At 41.8% G+C, this 19,744-nt stretch overlaps 1 protein-coding gene across 1 annotated transcript in view; it reads left to right on the top strand.

Moving 5' to 3' along the window:
• The window catches only part of LOC126174850 (methionine--tRNA ligase, mitochondrial), a 102,250-nt gene that overhangs the window by 3,046 nt on the left and 79,460 nt on the right, over nt 1-19,744 (top strand). The window contains exon 3 of the mRNA XM_049921237.1: nt 15,600-15,831. Coding sequence (XP_049777194.1) covers nt 15,600-15,831 — 232 coding nt within the window. The remainder of the gene's footprint in view (nt 1-15,599; nt 15,832-19,744) is intronic.

The raw sequence follows: 19,744 nt of genomic DNA, 5'->3' as shown, positions 1-19,744 counted from the left end.
ACAACTTTGCCATTTATGAAACAGTGATGGCATTTATCATTTTTTAATTCCTTTTTTACTTCCTTTAGATGGCGTTCTCCTGAACGAATACATTCATGAAATTTGCTGTTGAGATTCGCCATTGACCCCTGCGACATCTCAGCTGGGATATTGTGAATTGCATCCCAAATTCTCTGTTTTAACTTACCCAGGGTTCTTGGATGAGACGCGTAGACTTTGCTCTTGAGGTAACCCCAGAAGAAAAAAATCACAAACGGATAAATCTGGCAATCTAGGGGGCCAAAGAAAGTTACCAAATCGTGAGATGACACAGTTGCCCAACAGTTCTCACACACATGCCCCTGATTGCCATGCAATGTGCGATGTTACTCCGTCCTCTTGAAAGCAAGCTTCTTGGACGTTTGGAAAGTTGTTCAATGCAGGTATAACAAAAGTTCGTAATATCTCCATGTAACGATTGGCATTGGCAGTTATTGTGTTTCCCTGTCCATTTGTGAAAGAATACGATCTGATAATCCCATGTGATGAAACACCACACCATACTTTCACTTTATTAGCGTGTAAAGGGCTCTCATGAACGTCATTAGGATTTGTGTTTGCCCAGTAACGGTAGTTCTGTTTATTCACATAACCTGTAAGATGAAAATGTGCCCCATCTGGCATCCACAACTTGTTTAGAAATTCGTCATCATTGTTTATTTTTGTTATCATTTGTTGACACAATCCTGATCGTAACCGGTAATTGTTGTTCTTCAGTTGTTGCACCATCTGTAGTTTGTACGGATGAAATTTTAAATCAAGATGAAGACTTCTGCGAACATACTCCCGGGACATTCCAATCACTGCTGCTTGCTTACGAATTGAATGCTGTGGGCTCCCTAAGGCAGACTTATGTAGAATGTCAAAGTTCACTGGAGAACACACACTTTTGGTCATCTTGTTGGTTTCGTCTTGTAGGCAGGTCCAGTCTCTTCAAAGATATTAATCCAACATTTTATCATGTGTTTTGACGGAAGGGAATCATTACGTCCGGTTGTGGTCTTCAGTCCTGAGACTGGTTTGATGCAGCTCTCCATGCTACTCTATCCTGTGCAAGCTTCTTCATCTCACAGTATCTACTGCAACCTACATCCTTCTGAATCTGCTTAGTGTATTCATCTCTTGGTCTCCCTCTACGATTTTTACCCTCCACACTGCCCTCCAATGCTAAATTTGTGATCCCTTGATGCCTCAAAACATGTCCTACCAACCGATCCCTTCTTCTAGTCAAGTTCTGCCACAAACTTCTCTTCTCCCCAATCCTATTAAATAACTCCTCATTAGTTACGTGATCTACCCACCTTATCTTCAGCATTCACTGTAGCACCACATTTCGAAAGCTTCTATTCTCTTCTTGTCCAAACTAGTTATCGTCCATGTTTCACTTCCATACATGGCTACACTTCATACAAATACTTTCAGAAATGACCTTCTGACACTTAAATCTATACTCGATGTTAACAAATTCCTCTTCTTGAGAAACGCTTTCCTTGCCATTGCCAGTCTACATTTTATATCCTCTCTACTTCGACCATCATCGGTTATTTTACTCCCTAAATAGCAAAACTCCTTTACTACTTTAAGTGTCTCATTTCCTAATCTAATTCCCTCAGCATCACCCGACTTAATTTGACTACATTCCATTATCCTCGTTTTGCTTTTGTTGATGTTCATCTTATATCCTCCTTTCAACACACTGTCCATTCCGTTCAACTGCTCTTCCAAGTCCTTTGCTGTCTCTGACAGAATTACAATGTCATCGGCGAACCTCAAAGTTTTTACTACTTCTCCATGAATTTTAATACCTACTCCAAATTTTTCTTTTGTTTCCTTTACTGCTTGCTCAATATACAGATTGAATAACATCGGGGAGAGGCTACAACCCTGTCTTACTCCTTTCCCAACCACTGCTTCCCTTTCATGCCCCTCGACTCTTATAACTGCCATCTGGTTTCTGTATAAACTGTAAATAGCCTTTCGCTCCCTGTATTTTACCCCTGCCACCTTTAGAATTTGAAAGAGAGTATTCCAGTTAACATTGTCAAAAGCTTTCTCTAAGTCTACAAATGCTAGAAACGTAGGTTTGCCTTTCCTTAATCTTTCTTCTAAGATAAGTCGTAAGGTTAATATTGCCTCACGTGTTCCAACATTTCTACGGAATCCAAACTGATCTTCCCCGAGGTCGGCTTCTAACAGTTTTTCCATTCGTCTGTAAAGAATTCGCGTTAGTATTTTGCAGCTGTGACTTATTAAACTGATAGTTCGGTAATTTTCACATCTGTCAACACCTGCTTTCTTTGGGATTGGAATTATTATATTCTTCTTGAAGTCTGAGGGTATTTCGCCTGTCTCATACATCGTGCTCACCAGATGGTAGAGTTTTGTCATGACTGGCTCTCCCGAGGCCATCAGTACATGGCTGATTCAATCCATCACTCTGTGAATGTTTGGTGGAAAGGCCATGAGGAGCAGTGGGTACTCCACCAGTTGCATAAGAAGTGTCACAGAGTCAAACATTCAACAAAGTGACACACCAGAAAAAGAAATGTTGGGTATGGCCTTTCTGCCATACATTGCCAGAGTGATGGACAGAATGGGCCATATAGCACACAAATTGACAAAGAAGATCAAAGAGTGGTTCACATCGGCAAAGGAGTAAAGGGACCCATTTGCAATGTCGGGGCTATACAGCTTGCCACATACACACAGAAAAGTCTATGTCGGAATGACTGGATGATCAATCAACTCAAGGATCACTGAACATAAGTGGCATTGCAGGTTGGGGCCAGTCGAGAAATTGGCTGTGGTGGAGCACACACTGTGTGGGACAGACCATGTAGTGAAACTTACTGACAAGGAAGTTCTTGCTGTAGATAGGAGCTATCACCCCTGCTTGTTTACAGAATCTAGAGAAATATGGTAACATGAGAATAGCTTCAACAAGGAAGAAGAAAGCCTCAAGATGAACAAATCCTGCATTCCTATGCTGCAGTTAATAATTGTTGCAGGTAGCAAGTGTAGAATAGCACCAGCAATTGCCACAGGAAAGCCCTTGGATGTGGCCACAAATTTGACTCCAGCCCACCACCAGCTCTGACAATGACAATGCTGGCTAAACATCAGAAAAATCGTCAAACAAAGGTCGATGAAAAAACCTGGGATAGAAGCCAACAGGCAGTTTGTTGCCCAATTTGTCTTAGAGGTAAAAACTGATTATATTTCAAGGAGAGGTAAAGAAGTAGTATATGAAAATGTACATTCTTTATGAATAAGCGACAGATGCAGTATTTGTGAACAGATGATGTTTCCATTAGATTACTGGATTAACTGTGGGAATGTCTTTACTTTTGACAGATTGTGCAGACCACAACAGCTTTTGTTGGTTTATGTGAAAAATTCCCATAGAACTGAGCATTTTGGCCTATGGATCCAGACACCAAGTTCACTGTTAAGCAAATGCACTCTTTACAAAACACTGAACTGAAAGCTACTAAATGCAAAGCTAATATTAGACTGAAAGTAATGGTGGTGATGGGCAATAACAGAGCACAGTCAATAGTAATGATTAAGGCCACGAAAATGATGGATTGCTTCTGCTGGGAGATTAATGCATCAGTCAGGCAGATCCAGGCTAGCAAGACAAGGAGGTGAGGTAGACCCGGGTCAGATCCATGTGGTGGATTAATGTTTCTTGGTTCGGACCACTGGTCAGCCTGACTGGTGTTTAGGTAGCTTTCTAAGCTCATGTAACAAGTGGTGGGCTAGTTTTTGATTTCTACCTCAGAAAATGTAATACACAAACATTCAAAAATACAAAAACATGCGGAATTAAGTATACTTGATTCACAGGTAGGTATTGTCCAAGACTTCCCTCACTGCGAACACAGAAAACCAGCAACCGACCACAAATAAATTAAAATTGCCATATCATGAGAACAGTGGACACCATACAATGGGATAAATTTTAGCAAAGAGAAATACCAGAATGAATTTTTCATTCTGTAGTGAAGTGTGCCCCAATATGAAACTTCCTGGCAGATTAAAACTATGTACCGGGCTGAGAATAATTGTCTGCATGCAGCTGACATACTAAATGCCCACAAAACAAGCAAATCATAGGAAGTACAACCTGTCATCTATGCTGTGGATATTGGAGCTGTCTGCAGGAATGCAGTACCTATGGCTATTCTGTTGATGAACTAACTGTTCCTGTCAATGGAAAACACACACATTTTATGAAAAGCTTAATGGCCACTCCCCCAGTCCCAATAAACCATTAAACTATGCTATGTCGTGCTTCCATATTGGAAGCTACGTGTAGAAAGTACTACAATGTTCGATGCACTATTCTCATTGATACTTCAATCCTTCTATATCACATGAAAAAAAAATTAAGAAATTTTACTTCAGATTGTGCTACACTAATCGCAACAATTAGACAACCAGTTAGAATGTCTTGATATGTCACGTGTGTTTGAGATTGTTTTGATTACAACTAGCCCATTATACTACAGACAGAGAAAGTCATGCTCACATATACACATTGCAAAGAGCAGTGTACCTTTAAATAGTGGCACTGCAATGTCTTGGGATTAATTTTATCACACTCCATGGACTGATGAGCCACTGTTATGACAGAAGCTGGTTATTCATATATCAAAGTATCAAATTCCTTATGAGTTTGGAAAGTGTAACTTCACAGATTCTGCTGTGAAACAACAATAAGAAAAGATCCCTGAACAATTATAACCAGATACATCAGTTGTGTATTTCTCTCAGCACGTTGGAACTAGGGGGAGAGTAAGACTTGATAGCAGCAAGCATTCCATGCTACACTACATATAACATCAAAATAAATGGCTGAAAATTTGTTTAGGCCCATTGTGTGTCCCATTGACAGCATGACACCGTGAAGCACCAGTAGACTAGCAAGTTGCATATTTAGCTTCTCTGTTGGTTTCCGTAGTTAAATTCTCTAGTTAGTAGTAGTAGAATGGATAGGGTTAGTGCCTCTTGTGTGTGGATGCAGGAGCAGCTGGCTGCAGTTTGAAAACAGCTGAAGATGTGAAGATGCTTATGGTCACAGTCAGCGATCTTTAGGCTGCTGCCTTGAGTTGTGGTGCAGCAGAGGAACTGGTGCATCATGTGGGGCACCTCAGGTGTTGCTTGTTTCACCCTTGAACTCTGCTGTCTACATCTACATTTATACTCTGCAAGCCACCCAACGGTGTGTGGCGGAGGGCACTTTACGTGCCACTGTCATTACCTTCCTTTCCTGTTTTAGTCGCTTATGGTTCGTGGGAAGAACGACTGCCGTAAAGCCTCCGTGCCTAATTTTACATTCGTAATCTCGTTGGGAAGTATAAGTAGGGGGAAGCAATATATTCGATACCTCATCCAGAAATGCACTCTCTCGAAACCTGGACAGCAAGCTACACCTTGATGCAGAGTGCCTCTCTTGCAGAGTCTGCCACTTGAGTTTGCTAAACATCTCCGTAACGCTATCACGGTTACCAAATAACCCTGTGACAAAACGCGCCGCTCTTCTTTGGATCTTCTCTATCTCTTCCGTCAACCCGATCTGGTACGGATCCCACACTGATGAGCAGTACTCAAGTATAGGTCGAACGAGTGTTTTGTAAGCCACCTCCTTTGTTGATGGACTACATTTTCTAAGGACTCTCCCAATGAATCTCAACCTGGTACCCGCCTTACCAACAATTAATTTTATATGATCATTCCACTTCAAATCGTTCCGCATGCATACTCCCAGATATTTTACAGAAGTAACTGCTACCATTGTTTGTTCCTCTATCATATAATCATACAATAAAGGATCTTTCTTTCTATGTATTTGCAGTACATTACATTTGTCTATGTTACGGGTCAGTTGCCACTCCCTGCACCAAGTGCCTATCCGCTGCAGATCTTCCTGCATTTCGCTGCAATTTTCTAATGCTGCAACTTTTCTGTATACTACAGCATCATCCGCTAAAAGCTGCATGGAACTCCCGACACTATCTACTAGGTCATTTATATATATTGTGAAAACCAATGGTCCCATAACACTCCCCTGTGGTACGCCAGAGGTTACTTTGTCTGTAGACGTCTCTCCATTGAGAACAACATGCTGTGTTCTGTTTGCTAAAAATTCTTCAATCCAGCCACACAGCTGGTCTGATATTCTGTAGGGTCTTACTTTGTTTATCAGGCGACAGTGCGGAACTGTATCGAACGCCTTCCGGAAGTCAAGGAAAATGGCATCTACCTGGGAGCCTGTATCTAATATTTTCTCTGTCTCACGAACAAATAAAGCGAGTTGGGTCTCACACGATCGCTGTTTCCGGAATCCATGTTGATTCCTACTGAGCAGATTCTGGGTCTCTAGAAATGACATGATATGCGAGTAAAAAACATGTTCTAAAATTTTACAACAGATCGATGTCAGAGATGTAGCCCTATAGTTTTGCGCATTTTCTCGACGACCCTTCTTGAAAACTAGAACTACGTGTGCCCTTTTCCAATAATTTGGAACCTTCCGTTCCTCTAGACTCGGGGTACACGGCTGTTAGAAGGGGGGCAAGTTCTTTCATGTACTCTGTGTATGTGTAGAATCTAATTGGTATCCCGTCAGGTCCAGTGGACTTTCCTCTGTTGAGTGATTTCAGTTGCTTTTCTATTCCTTGGACACTTATTTCGATGTCAGCCATTTTTTTGTTCGTGCGAGGATTTAGAGAAGGAACTGCAGTGCGGTCTTCCTCTGTGAAACAGCTTTGGGAAAAGGTGTTTAGTATTTTGGCTTTAAGTGTGTCATCCTCTGTTTCAATGCCATTATCATCCCAGTGTCTGGATATGCTGTATCGATCCACTTACTGATTTAACATAAGACCAGGACTTCCTAGGATTTTCTGTCAAGTCGGTACATAGAATTTTACTTTCGAATTCACTGAATGCTTCACGCATAGCCCTCCTTACGGTAACTTTGACGTCGTTTGGCTTCTGTTTCTCTGAGAGATTTTGGCTGTGTTTAAATTTGCAGTGAAGCTCTCTTTGCTTTCGCAGTAGTTTCCTAACTTTGTTGTTGAACCATGGTGGGTTTTTCCAGTCCCTCACAGTTTTATTTGGCCCATACCTGTCTAAAACGCATGTTACGATTGCCTTGAACTTTTTCCATAAACACTCAACATTGTCAGGTTCGGAACAGAAATTTTTGTTTTGATCTGTTAGGTAGTCTGAAATCTGCCTCCTATTAATCTTGCTAAACAGATAAACCTTCCTCCCTTTTTTATATTCCTATTTACTTCCATATTCAGGGATGCTGCAACGGCCTTATGATCACTGATTCCCTGTCCTACACTTACAGAGTCGAAAAGTTCGGATCTGTTTGTTATCAGTAGATCTAAGATGTTATCTCCACGAGTCAGTTCTCTGTTTAATTGCTCGAGGTAATTTTCGGATAGTGCACTCAGTATAATGTCACTCAATGCTCTGTCCCTACCACCCGTCCTAAAAATCTGAGTGTCCCAGTCTATGTCTGGTAAATTGAAATCTCCACCTAAGACTATAACATGCTGAGGAAATTTATGTGAAATGTATTCCAGATTTTCTCTCAGTTGTTCTGCCACTAATGCTGTTGAGTCAGGAGGTCAGTAAAAGGAGCCAATTATTAACCTAGCTCGGTTGTTGAGTATAACCTCCACCCATAATAATTCACGGGAACTATCCACTTCTATTTCACTACAGGATAAACTACTACTAACGGCGACAAGCACGCCACCATTGGTTGCTTGCAATCTATCCTTTCTAAACACCGTCTGTGCCTTTGTAAAAATTTCGGCAGAATTTATCTCTGGCTTCAGCCAGCTTTCTGTACCTATAACGATTTCACCTTCGGTGCTTTCTATCAGTGCTTGAAGTTCTGGTACTTTACCAATGCAGATTTGACAGTTTACAATTACAATACCAATTGCTGCTTGGTCCCCCCATGTCCTGACTTTGCCCCGCATCCTTTGAGGTTGTTGCCCTTTCTGTACTTGCCCGAGGCCATCTAACCTAAAAAAACTGCGCAGTCCACGCCACACAACCCCTGCTACCCGTGTAGCCGCCTGCTGTGTGTGGTAGACTCCTGACCTATCCAGCGGAACCCGAAACCTCTCCACCCCATGGCGGAAGTCGAGGAATCTGCAGCCCACACGGTCGCAGAACCATCTCAGCCTCTGATTCAGACCCTCCACTCGGCTCTGTACCAAAGGTCCGCAGTCAGTCCTATCGACGATGCTGCAGATGGTGAGCTTTGCTTTCATCCCGCTAGCGAGACTGGCAGTCATCACCAAACCAGATAGCCGCCGAAAGCCAGAGAGGATTTCCTCTGATCCACAGCGACATGCATCATTGGTGCTGACATGAGCGACCACCTGCATATGGGTGCACCCTGTATACTTCATGGCATCCGGAAGGACCCTTTCCACATCGGGAATGACTCCCCCCGGTATGCACACGGAGTGCACATTGGTTTTCTTCCCCTTCCTTGCAGCCATATTCCTAAGGGGTCCCATTATGCTCCTGACGTTGGAGCTCCCAACTACCAGTAAGCCCACCCTCTGCAACTGCCTGGATCTTGCAGACTGAGGGGCAACATCTGGAACAGGACAAGCAGCCATGTCTGGCCGAAGATCAGTATCAGCCGGAGACAGTCTGAAACCGGTTTGCCAGACAAACTGGAGAGGCCTTTCTGTTCAGCCCTCCGGAATGTCTGTCGCCCATTGGGAACGGCCTCAAGCTGTGTCACTGAAGCCAACACTGCCTGAAGCTGGGAGTGAAGGGATGTCGACTCAGACTGCATCCGAACACAGCAGTCGCAGTCCCTATCCATGCTAAATACTGTTGTGGAAAGAACGTCTGAAATAATCTACAGAGAGCACAAACAATTGGACACACAATTGAAATGGTTATTAAAATACGGCTGAAACCAAGGGGAAACTACAGCCGTAATTTTTCCCGAGGGCATGCAGCTTTACTGTATGATTAAATGATGATGATGGTGTCGTCTTGGGTAAAATATTCCGGAGGTGAAATAGTCCCCCATTTGGATCTCCGGGCGGGGACTACTCAAGGGGACGTCGTTATCAGGAGAAAGAAAACTGGTGTTCTACGGATTGGAGCGTGGAATGTCAGATCCCTTAATCGGGCAGCTAGGTTAGAAAATTTGTTAAAGTTAGATATAGTGGGACTTAGTGAAGTTCGGTGGCAGGAGGAACAAAACTTTTGGTCAGGTGAATACAGGGTTATAAATACAAAATCAAATAGGGGTAATGCAGGAGTACGTTTAATAATGAATAAAAAAATAGGAGTGCGGGTAAACTACTACAAACAGCATAGTGAACCCACTATTGTGGCCAAGATAGACACGAAGCCCACGCCTACTACAGTAGTACAAGTTTATATGCCAACTAGCTCTGCAGATGATGAAGAAATTGATGAAATGTATGATGAGATAAAAGAAATTATTCAGGCAGTGAAGGGAGACGAAAATTTAACAGTGATGGGTGACTGGAATTCAACAGTAGGAAAAGGAAGAGAAGGAAACATAGTAGGTGGATATGGAATGGGGGTAAGAAATGAAAGAGGAAGCCGCCTGGTAGAATTTTGCACAGAGCATAACTTAATTATATCTAACACTTGGTTCAAGAATCATGAAAGAAGGTTGTATGAATGGAAGAACCCTGGAGATACTAGAAGGTTTCAGTTAGATTATATAATGGTAAGACAGAGATTTAGGAACCAGATTTTAACTTGTAAGACATTTCCAGGGGCAGATGTGGACTCTGACCACAGTCTGTTGGTTATAAACTGTAGATTAAAACTGAAGAAACTGCAAAAAGGTAGGAATTTAAGGATAAACTGAAAGAACCAGAGGTTGTACAGAGTTTCAGGGAGAGCATAAGGGAACAATTGACAGGAATGGGGGAAAGAAATACAGTAGAAGAAGAATGGGTAGCTTTGAGGAATGAAATAGTGAAGGCAGCAGAGGATCAAGTAGGTAAAAAGACGAGGGCTAGTAGAAATCCTTGGGTAACAGAAGAGATACTGAATTTAATTGATGAAAGGAGAAAATACAAAAATGCAGTAAGTGAAGCAGGCAAGAAGGAATACAAACGTCTCAAAAATGAGATTGACAGGAAGTGCAAAATGGCTAAGCAGGGATGGCTAGAAGACAAATATAAGGATGTAGAGGCTTATCTCATGAGGGGTAAGATACACTCCTGGAAATTGAAATAAGAACACCGTGAATTCATTGTCCCAGGAAGGGGAAACTTTATTGACACATTCCTGGGGTCAGATACATCACATGATCACACTGACAGAACCACAGGCACATAGACACAGGCAACAGAGCATGCACAATGTCGGCACTAGTACAGTGTATATCCACCTTTCGCAGCAATGCAGGCTGCTATTCTCCTATGAAGACAATCGTAGAGATGCTGGATGTAGTCCTGTGGAACGGCTTGCCATGCCATTTCCACCTGGCGCCTCAGTTGGACCAGCGTTCGTGCTGGACGTGCAGACCGCGTGAGACGACGCTTCATCCAGTCCCAAACATGCTCAATGGGGGACAGATCCGGAGATCTTGCTGGCCAGGGTAGTTGACTTACACCTTCTAGAGCACGTTGGGTGGCACGGGATACATGCGGACGTGCATTGTCCTGTTGGAACAGCAAGTTACCTTGCCGGTCTAGGAATGGTAGAACGATGGGTTCGATGACGGTTTGGATGTACCGTGCACTATTCAGTGTCCCCTCGACGATCACCAGTGGTGTACGGCCAGTGTAGGAGATCGCTCCCCACCTGCACGGCACCAAACACGCATACGACCATCATTGGCACCAAGGCAGAAGCGACTCTCATCGCTGAAGACGAAACGTCTCCATTCGTCCCTCCATTCACGCCTGTCGCGACACCACTGGAGGCGGGCTGCACGATGTTGGGGCGTGAGCGGAAGACGGCCTAACGGTGTGCGGGACCGTAGCCCAGCTTCATGGAGATGGTTGCGAATGGTCCTCGCCGATACCCCAGGAGCAACAGTGTCCCTAATTTGCTGGGAAGTGGCAGTGCGGTCCCCTACGGCCCTGCGTAGGATCCTACGGTCTTGGCGTGCATCCGTGCGTCGCTGCGGTCCGGTCCCAGGTCGACGGGCACGTGCACCTTCCGCCGACCACTGGCGACAACATCGATGTACTGTGGAGACCTCACGCCCCACGTGTTGAGCAATTCGGCGGTACGTCCACCCGGCCTCCCGCATGCCCACTATACGCCCTCACTCAAAGTCCGTCAACTGCACATATGGTTCACGTCCACGCTGTCGCGGCTTGCTACCAGTGTTAAAGACTGCGATGGAGCTCCGTATGCCACGGCAAACTGGCTGACACTGACGGCGGCGGTGCACAAATGCTGCGCAGCTAGCGCCATTCGAAGGCCAACACCGCGGTTCCTGGTGTGTCCGCTGTGCCGTGCGTGTGATCATTGCTTGTACAGCCCTCTCGCAGTGTCCGGAGCAAGTATGGTGGGTCTGACACACCGGTGTCAATGTGTTCTTTTTTCCATTTCCAGGAGTGTAGATACTGCCTACAGGAAAATTAAAGAGACCTTTGGAGAAAAGAGAACCACTTGCATGAATATCAAGAGCTCAGATGGAAACCCAGTTCTAACCAAAGAAGGGAAAGGAGAAAGGTGGAAGTAGTATATAGAGGGTCTATACAAGGGCGAGGTACTTGAGGGCAATATTATGGAAATGGAAGAGGATGTAGATGAAAATGAAATGGGAGATATGATTGAAGAGTTTGACAGAGCACTGAAAGACCTAAGTCGAAACAAGGCCCCAGGAATAGACAACATTCCATTAGAACTACTGACAGCCTTGGGAGAGCCAGTCCTGACCAAACTCTACCATCTGGTGAGCAAGATGTATGAGACAGGCGAAATACCCTAAGACTTCAAGAAGAATACAATAATTCCAATCCCAAAGAAAGCAGGTGTTGACAGATGTGAAAATTACCGAACTATCAGTTTAATAAGTCACAGCTGCAAAATACTAAGGCGAATTCTTTACAGATGAATGGAAATAACTGGTAGAAGCTGCCCTCGGGGAAGATCAGTTTGGATTCCGTAGAAACATTGGAACACTTGAGGCAATACTGACCCTACGACTTATCATAGAAGAAAGATTAAGGAAAGATAGACCTACTTTTCTAGCATTTGTAGACTTAGAGAAAGCTTTTGACAGTGTTGACTGGAATACTCTCTTTCAAATTCTAAAGGTGGCAGGGGTAAAATACAGGGAGCGAAAGGCTATTTACAATTTGTACAGAAACCAGATGGCAGTTATAAGAGTCGAGGGACATGAAAGGGAAGCAGTGGTTGGGAAGGGAATGGAGACAGGGTTGTAGCATCTCCCAGATGCTATTCAATCTGCATATTGAGCAAGCAGTAAAGGAAACAAAAGAAAAGTTCGGAGTAGGTATTAAAATCCATGGAGAAGAAATAAAAACTTTGAGGTTCGCCGATGACATTGTAATTCTGTCACAGACAGCAAAGGACTTGGAAGAGCAGTTGAACGGAATAGACAGTGTCTTGAAAGGAGGGTACAGGATGGAACATCAACAAAAGCAAAACGAGGATAATGGAATGTAGTTGAATGAAGTTGGGTGATGCTCAGGGAATTAGATTAGGAGATGAGACACTTAAATTAGTAAAGGAGTTTTGCTATTTGGGGAGCAAAATAACTGATGATGGTCGAAGTAGAGAGGATATAAAATGTAGACTGGCAATGGCAAGGAAAGCGTATCTGAAGAAGAGAAATTTGTTAACATAGAGTATAGATTTAAGTGTCAGAAGTCTTATCTGGAAGTATTTGTATGGAGTGTAGCCATGTATAGAAGTGAAATGTGGACGATAAATAGTTTAGACAAGAAGAGAATAGAAGTTTTCGAAATGTGGTGCTTCAGAAGAATGCTGAGGATTTAATGGGTAGATCACATAACTAATGAGTATGTATTGAATAGAATTGGGGAGAAGTGCAGTTTGTGGCACAACTTGACTAGAAGAAGGGATCGGTTGGTAGGACATGTTCTGAGACATCAAGGGATCACCAATTTAGTACTGGAGGGCAGCATGGAGGGTAAAAATCGTAGGGGGAGACCAAGAGATGAATACACTAAGCAGCTTCAGAAAGATGTAGGCTGCAGTAGGTACTGGGAGATAAAGAAGCTTGCACAGGATAGATTAGCATGGAGAGCTGCATCAAACCAGTCTCAGGACTGAAGACCATAACAAACAAACAATTAAAATACAAGACTGCCTAGTAAATGCAGTAATGCTGCTACTTGCGCATTGTTGACACACTGCTCGGTGGCAGAAGGCTAACTGCACTGTCAGTAACGTACAAAGACTATTTGAAAGAAATAAACAATTGACAGACGACTACGTGACTTTACACATCATGGATATTAAAATGCAAATCTGCCCCTGCTAAATATGAAACTACACAATGATTTGGTAGATTTAACTAAACAAGTGCACTAAGAACACTCAACCAAATTTTCAACTTGACTACAACACTTATATGAATGCTAAATAAGCCAATTGCTGCTACTTGCTACTGCACTGTCAAGGCACCTTCCTTTGTATCTGAAGCATGGGATCTACACTCACTGTGAACGAATGGTAGCGGTTATGCGGTCATGTTGCTTGAAGCAGTGTGTCAGTGTGGAGGCTGGCCATGTGGTGTTTCCCATTCACTTTTTGAGTGACAGGTGGCCCACTCCTTCAGCAGGGTCTGAGCAGGCACACTTGGGGAGGAGTTTACTACTTTTTTAGAAGCTCCAGTATTGGAATAGCATCCAGGGCTGAAAAGCACTCGGTGTGAGTATTGGGGGGGGGGGGGGGCTCATCTGAGATGTGGAGGTGGCTCTATCGAGGGTGGAGGGTGCAGTAATCACCAAGTTTTTACTCTTGTCGACACCAGTGATGCACATCTCTTGTATTCTGAGGTCATCTTCAGTTCCTGGCAGAAGTGGTGAAGACTGCTGGCCTTGTTCACTGGATGCAAGCACTGCTTACAATTTGCAACATCTTACCCAGTTAGGGTCCTTTGGTTTGAAGCTGATTGAAGTGCCTCAACCAGAGGCTCCAATTATTCTCTAATGGTCATGGCTGCAGATTTCTGGATCTTTGTTATGGGGTGGAGGGTTGTAGGACTCCCTTGATGGACAGGGGTGCACTACTCAAAGGAAGTAGTTACTCGGGTAACAGAGTACTTTTTGGAGGGCTTGTGCGTTGTTTTTTTCTTTTAGGCTAGGCAGTTGTTTGAGGTCCTCTGATGAATGCTCATCATTCGATAAGCAGAGAGCAAAATCAGATCATGTACAAAGTAGTTGACTGTCAAAATTTCAACAGTAAATTGTCAGAGTATTCGTAACAGAGTTCCTGAACTCACTACCCTCAGAAAAGTTGTTGTGCTCAAATTATTCTGGGAACTGAGAGCTGCCTGAAACCTGAAATAGAAAACTGAAATTTTTAGCAAGGCATGGAACATACACTGAAAAGACAAGATTAGACGCCGTGTGAATGGAAGCATTCATTGCTGTTGACAAAAATATTGTTTCTGTCAAGGTTAAACTTGAGCCTGTTTCTGAAGTTACCTGGACAGGATTAGCATGCCTAAGTTCCTTGATTCTCCCTTAACAGTTGTAGAATCATTTATGGAAAGCCTACACTCAGTAGGGCACAGAAATACCCAAATCATGTAGTATTAGTGGGAAGTGACTGTAATCAACTGAGTATAGATTAGGAAGTCTGTGGATTCACTGCAGGTGGTATGCACAGACAGTCTTTGAAAGTACCTTTGAACATGTTTCCTGAAACTGCCTTGAACAACTAGTTAGACAGCCCAAACACAATGGAAACATTTTAGACCTTATAGCTGCAAACTGGCCTGACCTTATTGACAGTGTCACTGTAGAGACAGGGACTAGTGAGCACGATGTTATCATAACAACAGGTGTTTACGAAAGTTAATAAATCCATTAGGAAGGCCAGGACAATATTTATTCTGGAAAAAAGCAGTTAAGCTGTTTTTAGCATCCCCACTTAGACAATGAGTGGACATCATTTAACTCCAGTCTTGTAGACAGTCATTTTTCACTTGGTCCATTTGCAACTGCAACAGGAAATTGTAGTGGTTCATGGTTTCCTCTGCCACGCACTGCACGATGGTTTGTGGAGTATGTATGTAGATCTGTTGTCTGATGCAATCACTGATAATTCAAATGACTTTCACTTTATACATATGGAATTTATCTTGCATTATCAAACTAAAACATTCAGAATATTTAGTTAGATGGTTTAAGTTTATAGGATGTGAATGTCTAGATGCCTTGTAACTTGTGTTCAAAGTAATATTAATTGAGTTATTGTTTTTAAAATACTATGGCAGAAAAGAAATATAATACAGCTATTGTGGTTTGCTTATGGACAATTATATGATTTTTCCATTGTTTCAGAATGATTTAAGGAAAGGTGGATACATATATAAAGGTCAGTATCATGGCTGGTACTGTGTGTCTGATGAGACATTTCTGGCGGCATCTCAACTGCGGGAGGAAGTTGGCCATGATGGGTCCTTATGCAAAGTGTCTGTGGAATCTGGCCAACCTGCTGAGTTTACAGTAGAAGATAACTATATGTTTCGCCTGAGTAATTTTCAGCAAGATTTGCTTCACTGGCTTCGTGATGGTAATATGCGTAAACTGTTTTATTTTGTGATTCAAATACAGATACTCACAGTATGTTACCTCACAGAGTGCAACGTGTTACCACGGTGACTATGTCAAGTTACGAATTTTACAGTCCTCATGACTGGGTGTAAAGAGTAGGCAAATGTGGTGAAAATTGGAGAATGTGATTGACATATTTTAGGTATTTTTAATTGTAACTGTTTTAACCACATTCATCTCTGAACTTTATTTTTAGCAGTTACACTAATAATCTTGCTGTTGAACACCCTAAAATTCTCTCTCTCTCTCTCTCTCTCTCTCTCTCTCTCTCTCTCTCTCTCTCTCTCTCTCTCCCTCCCTCCCTTCCCCTCCCCCTCCCCCTCCCCCTCCCCCTCCCCCCCTCCCCCCTCGAAGTCACACCTATAAGCATGTGACTGGTGCATTCTAAGCGGTCAGGAGAGGCTGTGTTGTGACATAAATCTATAAAGATGTTGGTGCAATATTTTTATACTTTTGTCATCCTTGCAAGTGTTGACCATACTGAATTCTTGATGAGGAGAAGCAGTATTCTAATTCTCTCTGACCCATCCAGATTTAGGTTTACCTAAATCCATTGTTCTTCTAAAAGCCAATTTTTCTCCATCCTTGTCCAATCTGAGTTCGTGTTTCATCTCTAATGCTCTTTGTCATTGATGAGATGTTTAATTTTAATCTTCGTTATGTTTTGTTTCCTCGACTTTCTGTCTCATTGGAATACATTGCGTTTTGTCCTCCACTTATCTTGAAATTTTAGTTTTCTTTTGTTGAAATAAGAATTAAGTGTGAATAACTGCACAGTGTCTGAAACCCTCAGTCATCACCACCATTATTTTCGTTTATCATCATGATCGTAATGTTGATTGAGGTATAGTGTTCACTGCTGAATATTCCCCTGGTATTACATTCTTTTCAGTGCAGTAAGAAACCATTTTACTTGCTGATAAAAAAAATTTCCAGGTTCCAGCCACATCATGTGGTTAAAAACAAATTAACATTTGTCCAAGTGCTCCTTGGTCATTGTCAGTTGTTGCCTGTTGTGGTTGAGGACTTATATAATTTGATGACTTATATAATTTTTCTGACGCCTGTACATTGCCGGTGCCAAGTCCAGCACCACATAAGTAATGATTTGGTTGCAAGACCACTGTGCCCTCATAAAACTTCAGTGAACCAGTCCCAAGGATGGCACTACACTATCAAATTTCTAGATATATTTGATGCAGTGTAATTTGGAACTTTTGTCAATTGTTTCCTTTTGTCAAATTTGACCAAATGTAGCACCTTGCCTTAGACTTCATAACTGAAATCAATTGTCATTTGTTTACCACAAGGATAAAAGTAACTGCCTGGAGCACCAGCACTGCTGCAGCCGTTTGATGCCTAATGTAGTGTTTATAAACATGGTTGCTCTAAATTTTGCTTGGTGCATCTCAACAACAACTAAGTTGTGTGAGATGTATTCTGATGATGAAGTACTTTACAATGTTTGCCATCCTGAGTTTAAAAATTAGACTGAGAAGAAGCAAAAGCCGTTGGCTGTGGAGACCAGCCATGATATACTTCAGATTTCCTGATGAAGCAACCGTTGGTTGCGAAAGCTTGAATTTTGTGTGTTTGTGTTTGTGTTTGTGTTTGTGTTTGTGTTTGTGTTTGTGTTTGTTTATGTGTCTATCAACATGCCAATGCTTTCGTTTGATAAGTTACATCATCTTTGTTTTTAGATATATTTTTCCCACGTGGAATGTTTCCTTCTATTATATTCACTACATATATATTTATTTATGCAAATAATGTTTACATAACATACACTCTTGCAACCAGAACATTACCTTATGTTGCTGGACTGGACATTAGCGGTGTCACACGTGGTAGGACTGAAGCAGCAATGACACAGTAGTCACCCCTTGCGCAGGTGGGAGCTTAAGAAAATTTTATTGGCATATACATCATGAAACAATGCATTTGTACAGTTTTATTTACTGTCTTTGAGAGTAATCCTATATGCTATGTGGTGAATTAAATTTCGTTTTTGTGGAGTTATACTTTAATTACTGTTTGTACATTAATATGAGATTAATAACAATCATTTATATGATATCATTTTGGAAGTCTTTGTGGGAACATCAGCAGTCTCTTCTTGTAATGTAACAAAAAACAATCCTTCCATTTCAAAAATGATGTTTCATTTTTAATGGTATGGTAAACAGTTTCATTCATAGATAGACCACCTTCACACCAGTAACTCTCCTTTTGCGATGTGAGGAGTTGATGAGCAGAGTTGTTGTAAATGCTAAAGGACACCTAGCCTCAAAAGCAGTTGACAGTAAGTGCCCTTTAGTGCTTACAAAGACTTCGTACATCAACTCCATGTGCCCAGTCTATGTATGACTGAAACCAGTTATCATATGATAGAATTATACGCATTTTGCAATCTGGAGTGATTACTTTTTGTTACATTTGTTTGATATTTAAGAAAGTAAATCTGTTTTGAGACACACTTGCAGTTTTGAGTGGTTATTCCTAATAGTCAAGAACATACTATTTTTACAAATATAAAGGCGAGATTGTTGAATGGAGGCAGTTGTTTTGAACTTTTAAATTAAGTTGGTCTTTGTGTGAAGCATTGTCTAGAAAAGAGGAATATATACAGTTACAGACTGAGAATGAGCGGACATTCAGAATATATGAATTCATTATCAGGAAAGGGAGCACGTTACGAGAAGTGTAATTCATTAGGGGAAACTAGTTGAAATGCCAATGATTGATTATAAAATATACTGGTAAAACAGCAGAAGATGTAAGAGTGTAATAGTTGTAGTATGAGCACTGTTCAAAGTTTTACCACGATTTATGTAGCCAAAATACCATTATATTTTGACAGTAGGATTCTTAAATTAGCACAGAGTGAAGTTTCAGAGACTTTCGTCATATTGCTTATTTCGTGAGATCTTGCAATCACTCAACATTTTAAGATTTTCATAAAAAATGGAAAAATTTTGGAAAGGACTATGATAAAATACTTCAGTTTTGGAGGTTTAACATGCAAGAATATGTATGGCAAGTGAGATTCAGTCCTAAAGGATTTCCGCCCTCCATTTTAAACGATTAAGGAGTAGGTTTCTGAATTGGAGTGCTTGTCCATCCACTGAAGATGGACAACACACAACAATGTACCAAGGTACACAGATGTCACAGACTGACATTACAAAGATCTCAGTAGGCTGTGTCCAGCCCATTTTTCACAAAGTTTTGGCTATGACAAAACTTTTCATTTGATCTGTTGAAACGCTCCTACTCCAAATTAAGATGAAAATGATTGTAAGTCTCAGTTATTACATTTGTCATCCTCACTTTAACATACAGAGATACTTGCAAATAATAGAAAGTTTTTGGGGCTAAAAATGATTTGTTGGCATACAAACACTTACCTGATAAATCAGTGGTGACAATGATTGTAGATCAGAATGAGATTTTCAGCCTAGTGTATAGTGTGCACCGATATGAAACTTCCTCAAAACAGTCAGTTATTCCACACTATATTGATGCCGTGGATAGTTCTGAAATAATTGTGGTATCGTAAGATTACAGTATCTATTCAAGTTGAAGGTTCCTTGCCGCAATAAAATACAAAGACTCTTGGCCACAGTAGAATACCGTGTCTCAGACATAGACAGAACATAGAAACACCATTAACAAATTCATCGGCTACAGATTACCATACCTTAAAATGGCTCATCTTAGCAGACTCAGAATAATTCAATGCATATGAGGAGCAATGCAAATATTCTGATCTCCAGTTGTGGGCCAGCTGCCGAGCACAACTACTGTACTAGGGGCCCCACTCATTGCCTCTAAGAAGTCCACAATAACTCTGTGCCTTCGAATGGCCAAGT

Source organism: Schistocerca cancellata, chromosome 3 (genome assembly GCF_023864275.1).
Source record: "Schistocerca cancellata isolate TAMUIC-IGC-003103 chromosome 3, iqSchCanc2.1, whole genome shotgun sequence".
Lineage (NCBI taxonomy): Eukaryota > Metazoa > Arthropoda > Insecta > Orthoptera > Acrididae > Schistocerca > Schistocerca cancellata.
This window is presented reverse-complemented; position numbering and strand designations above follow the sequence as displayed.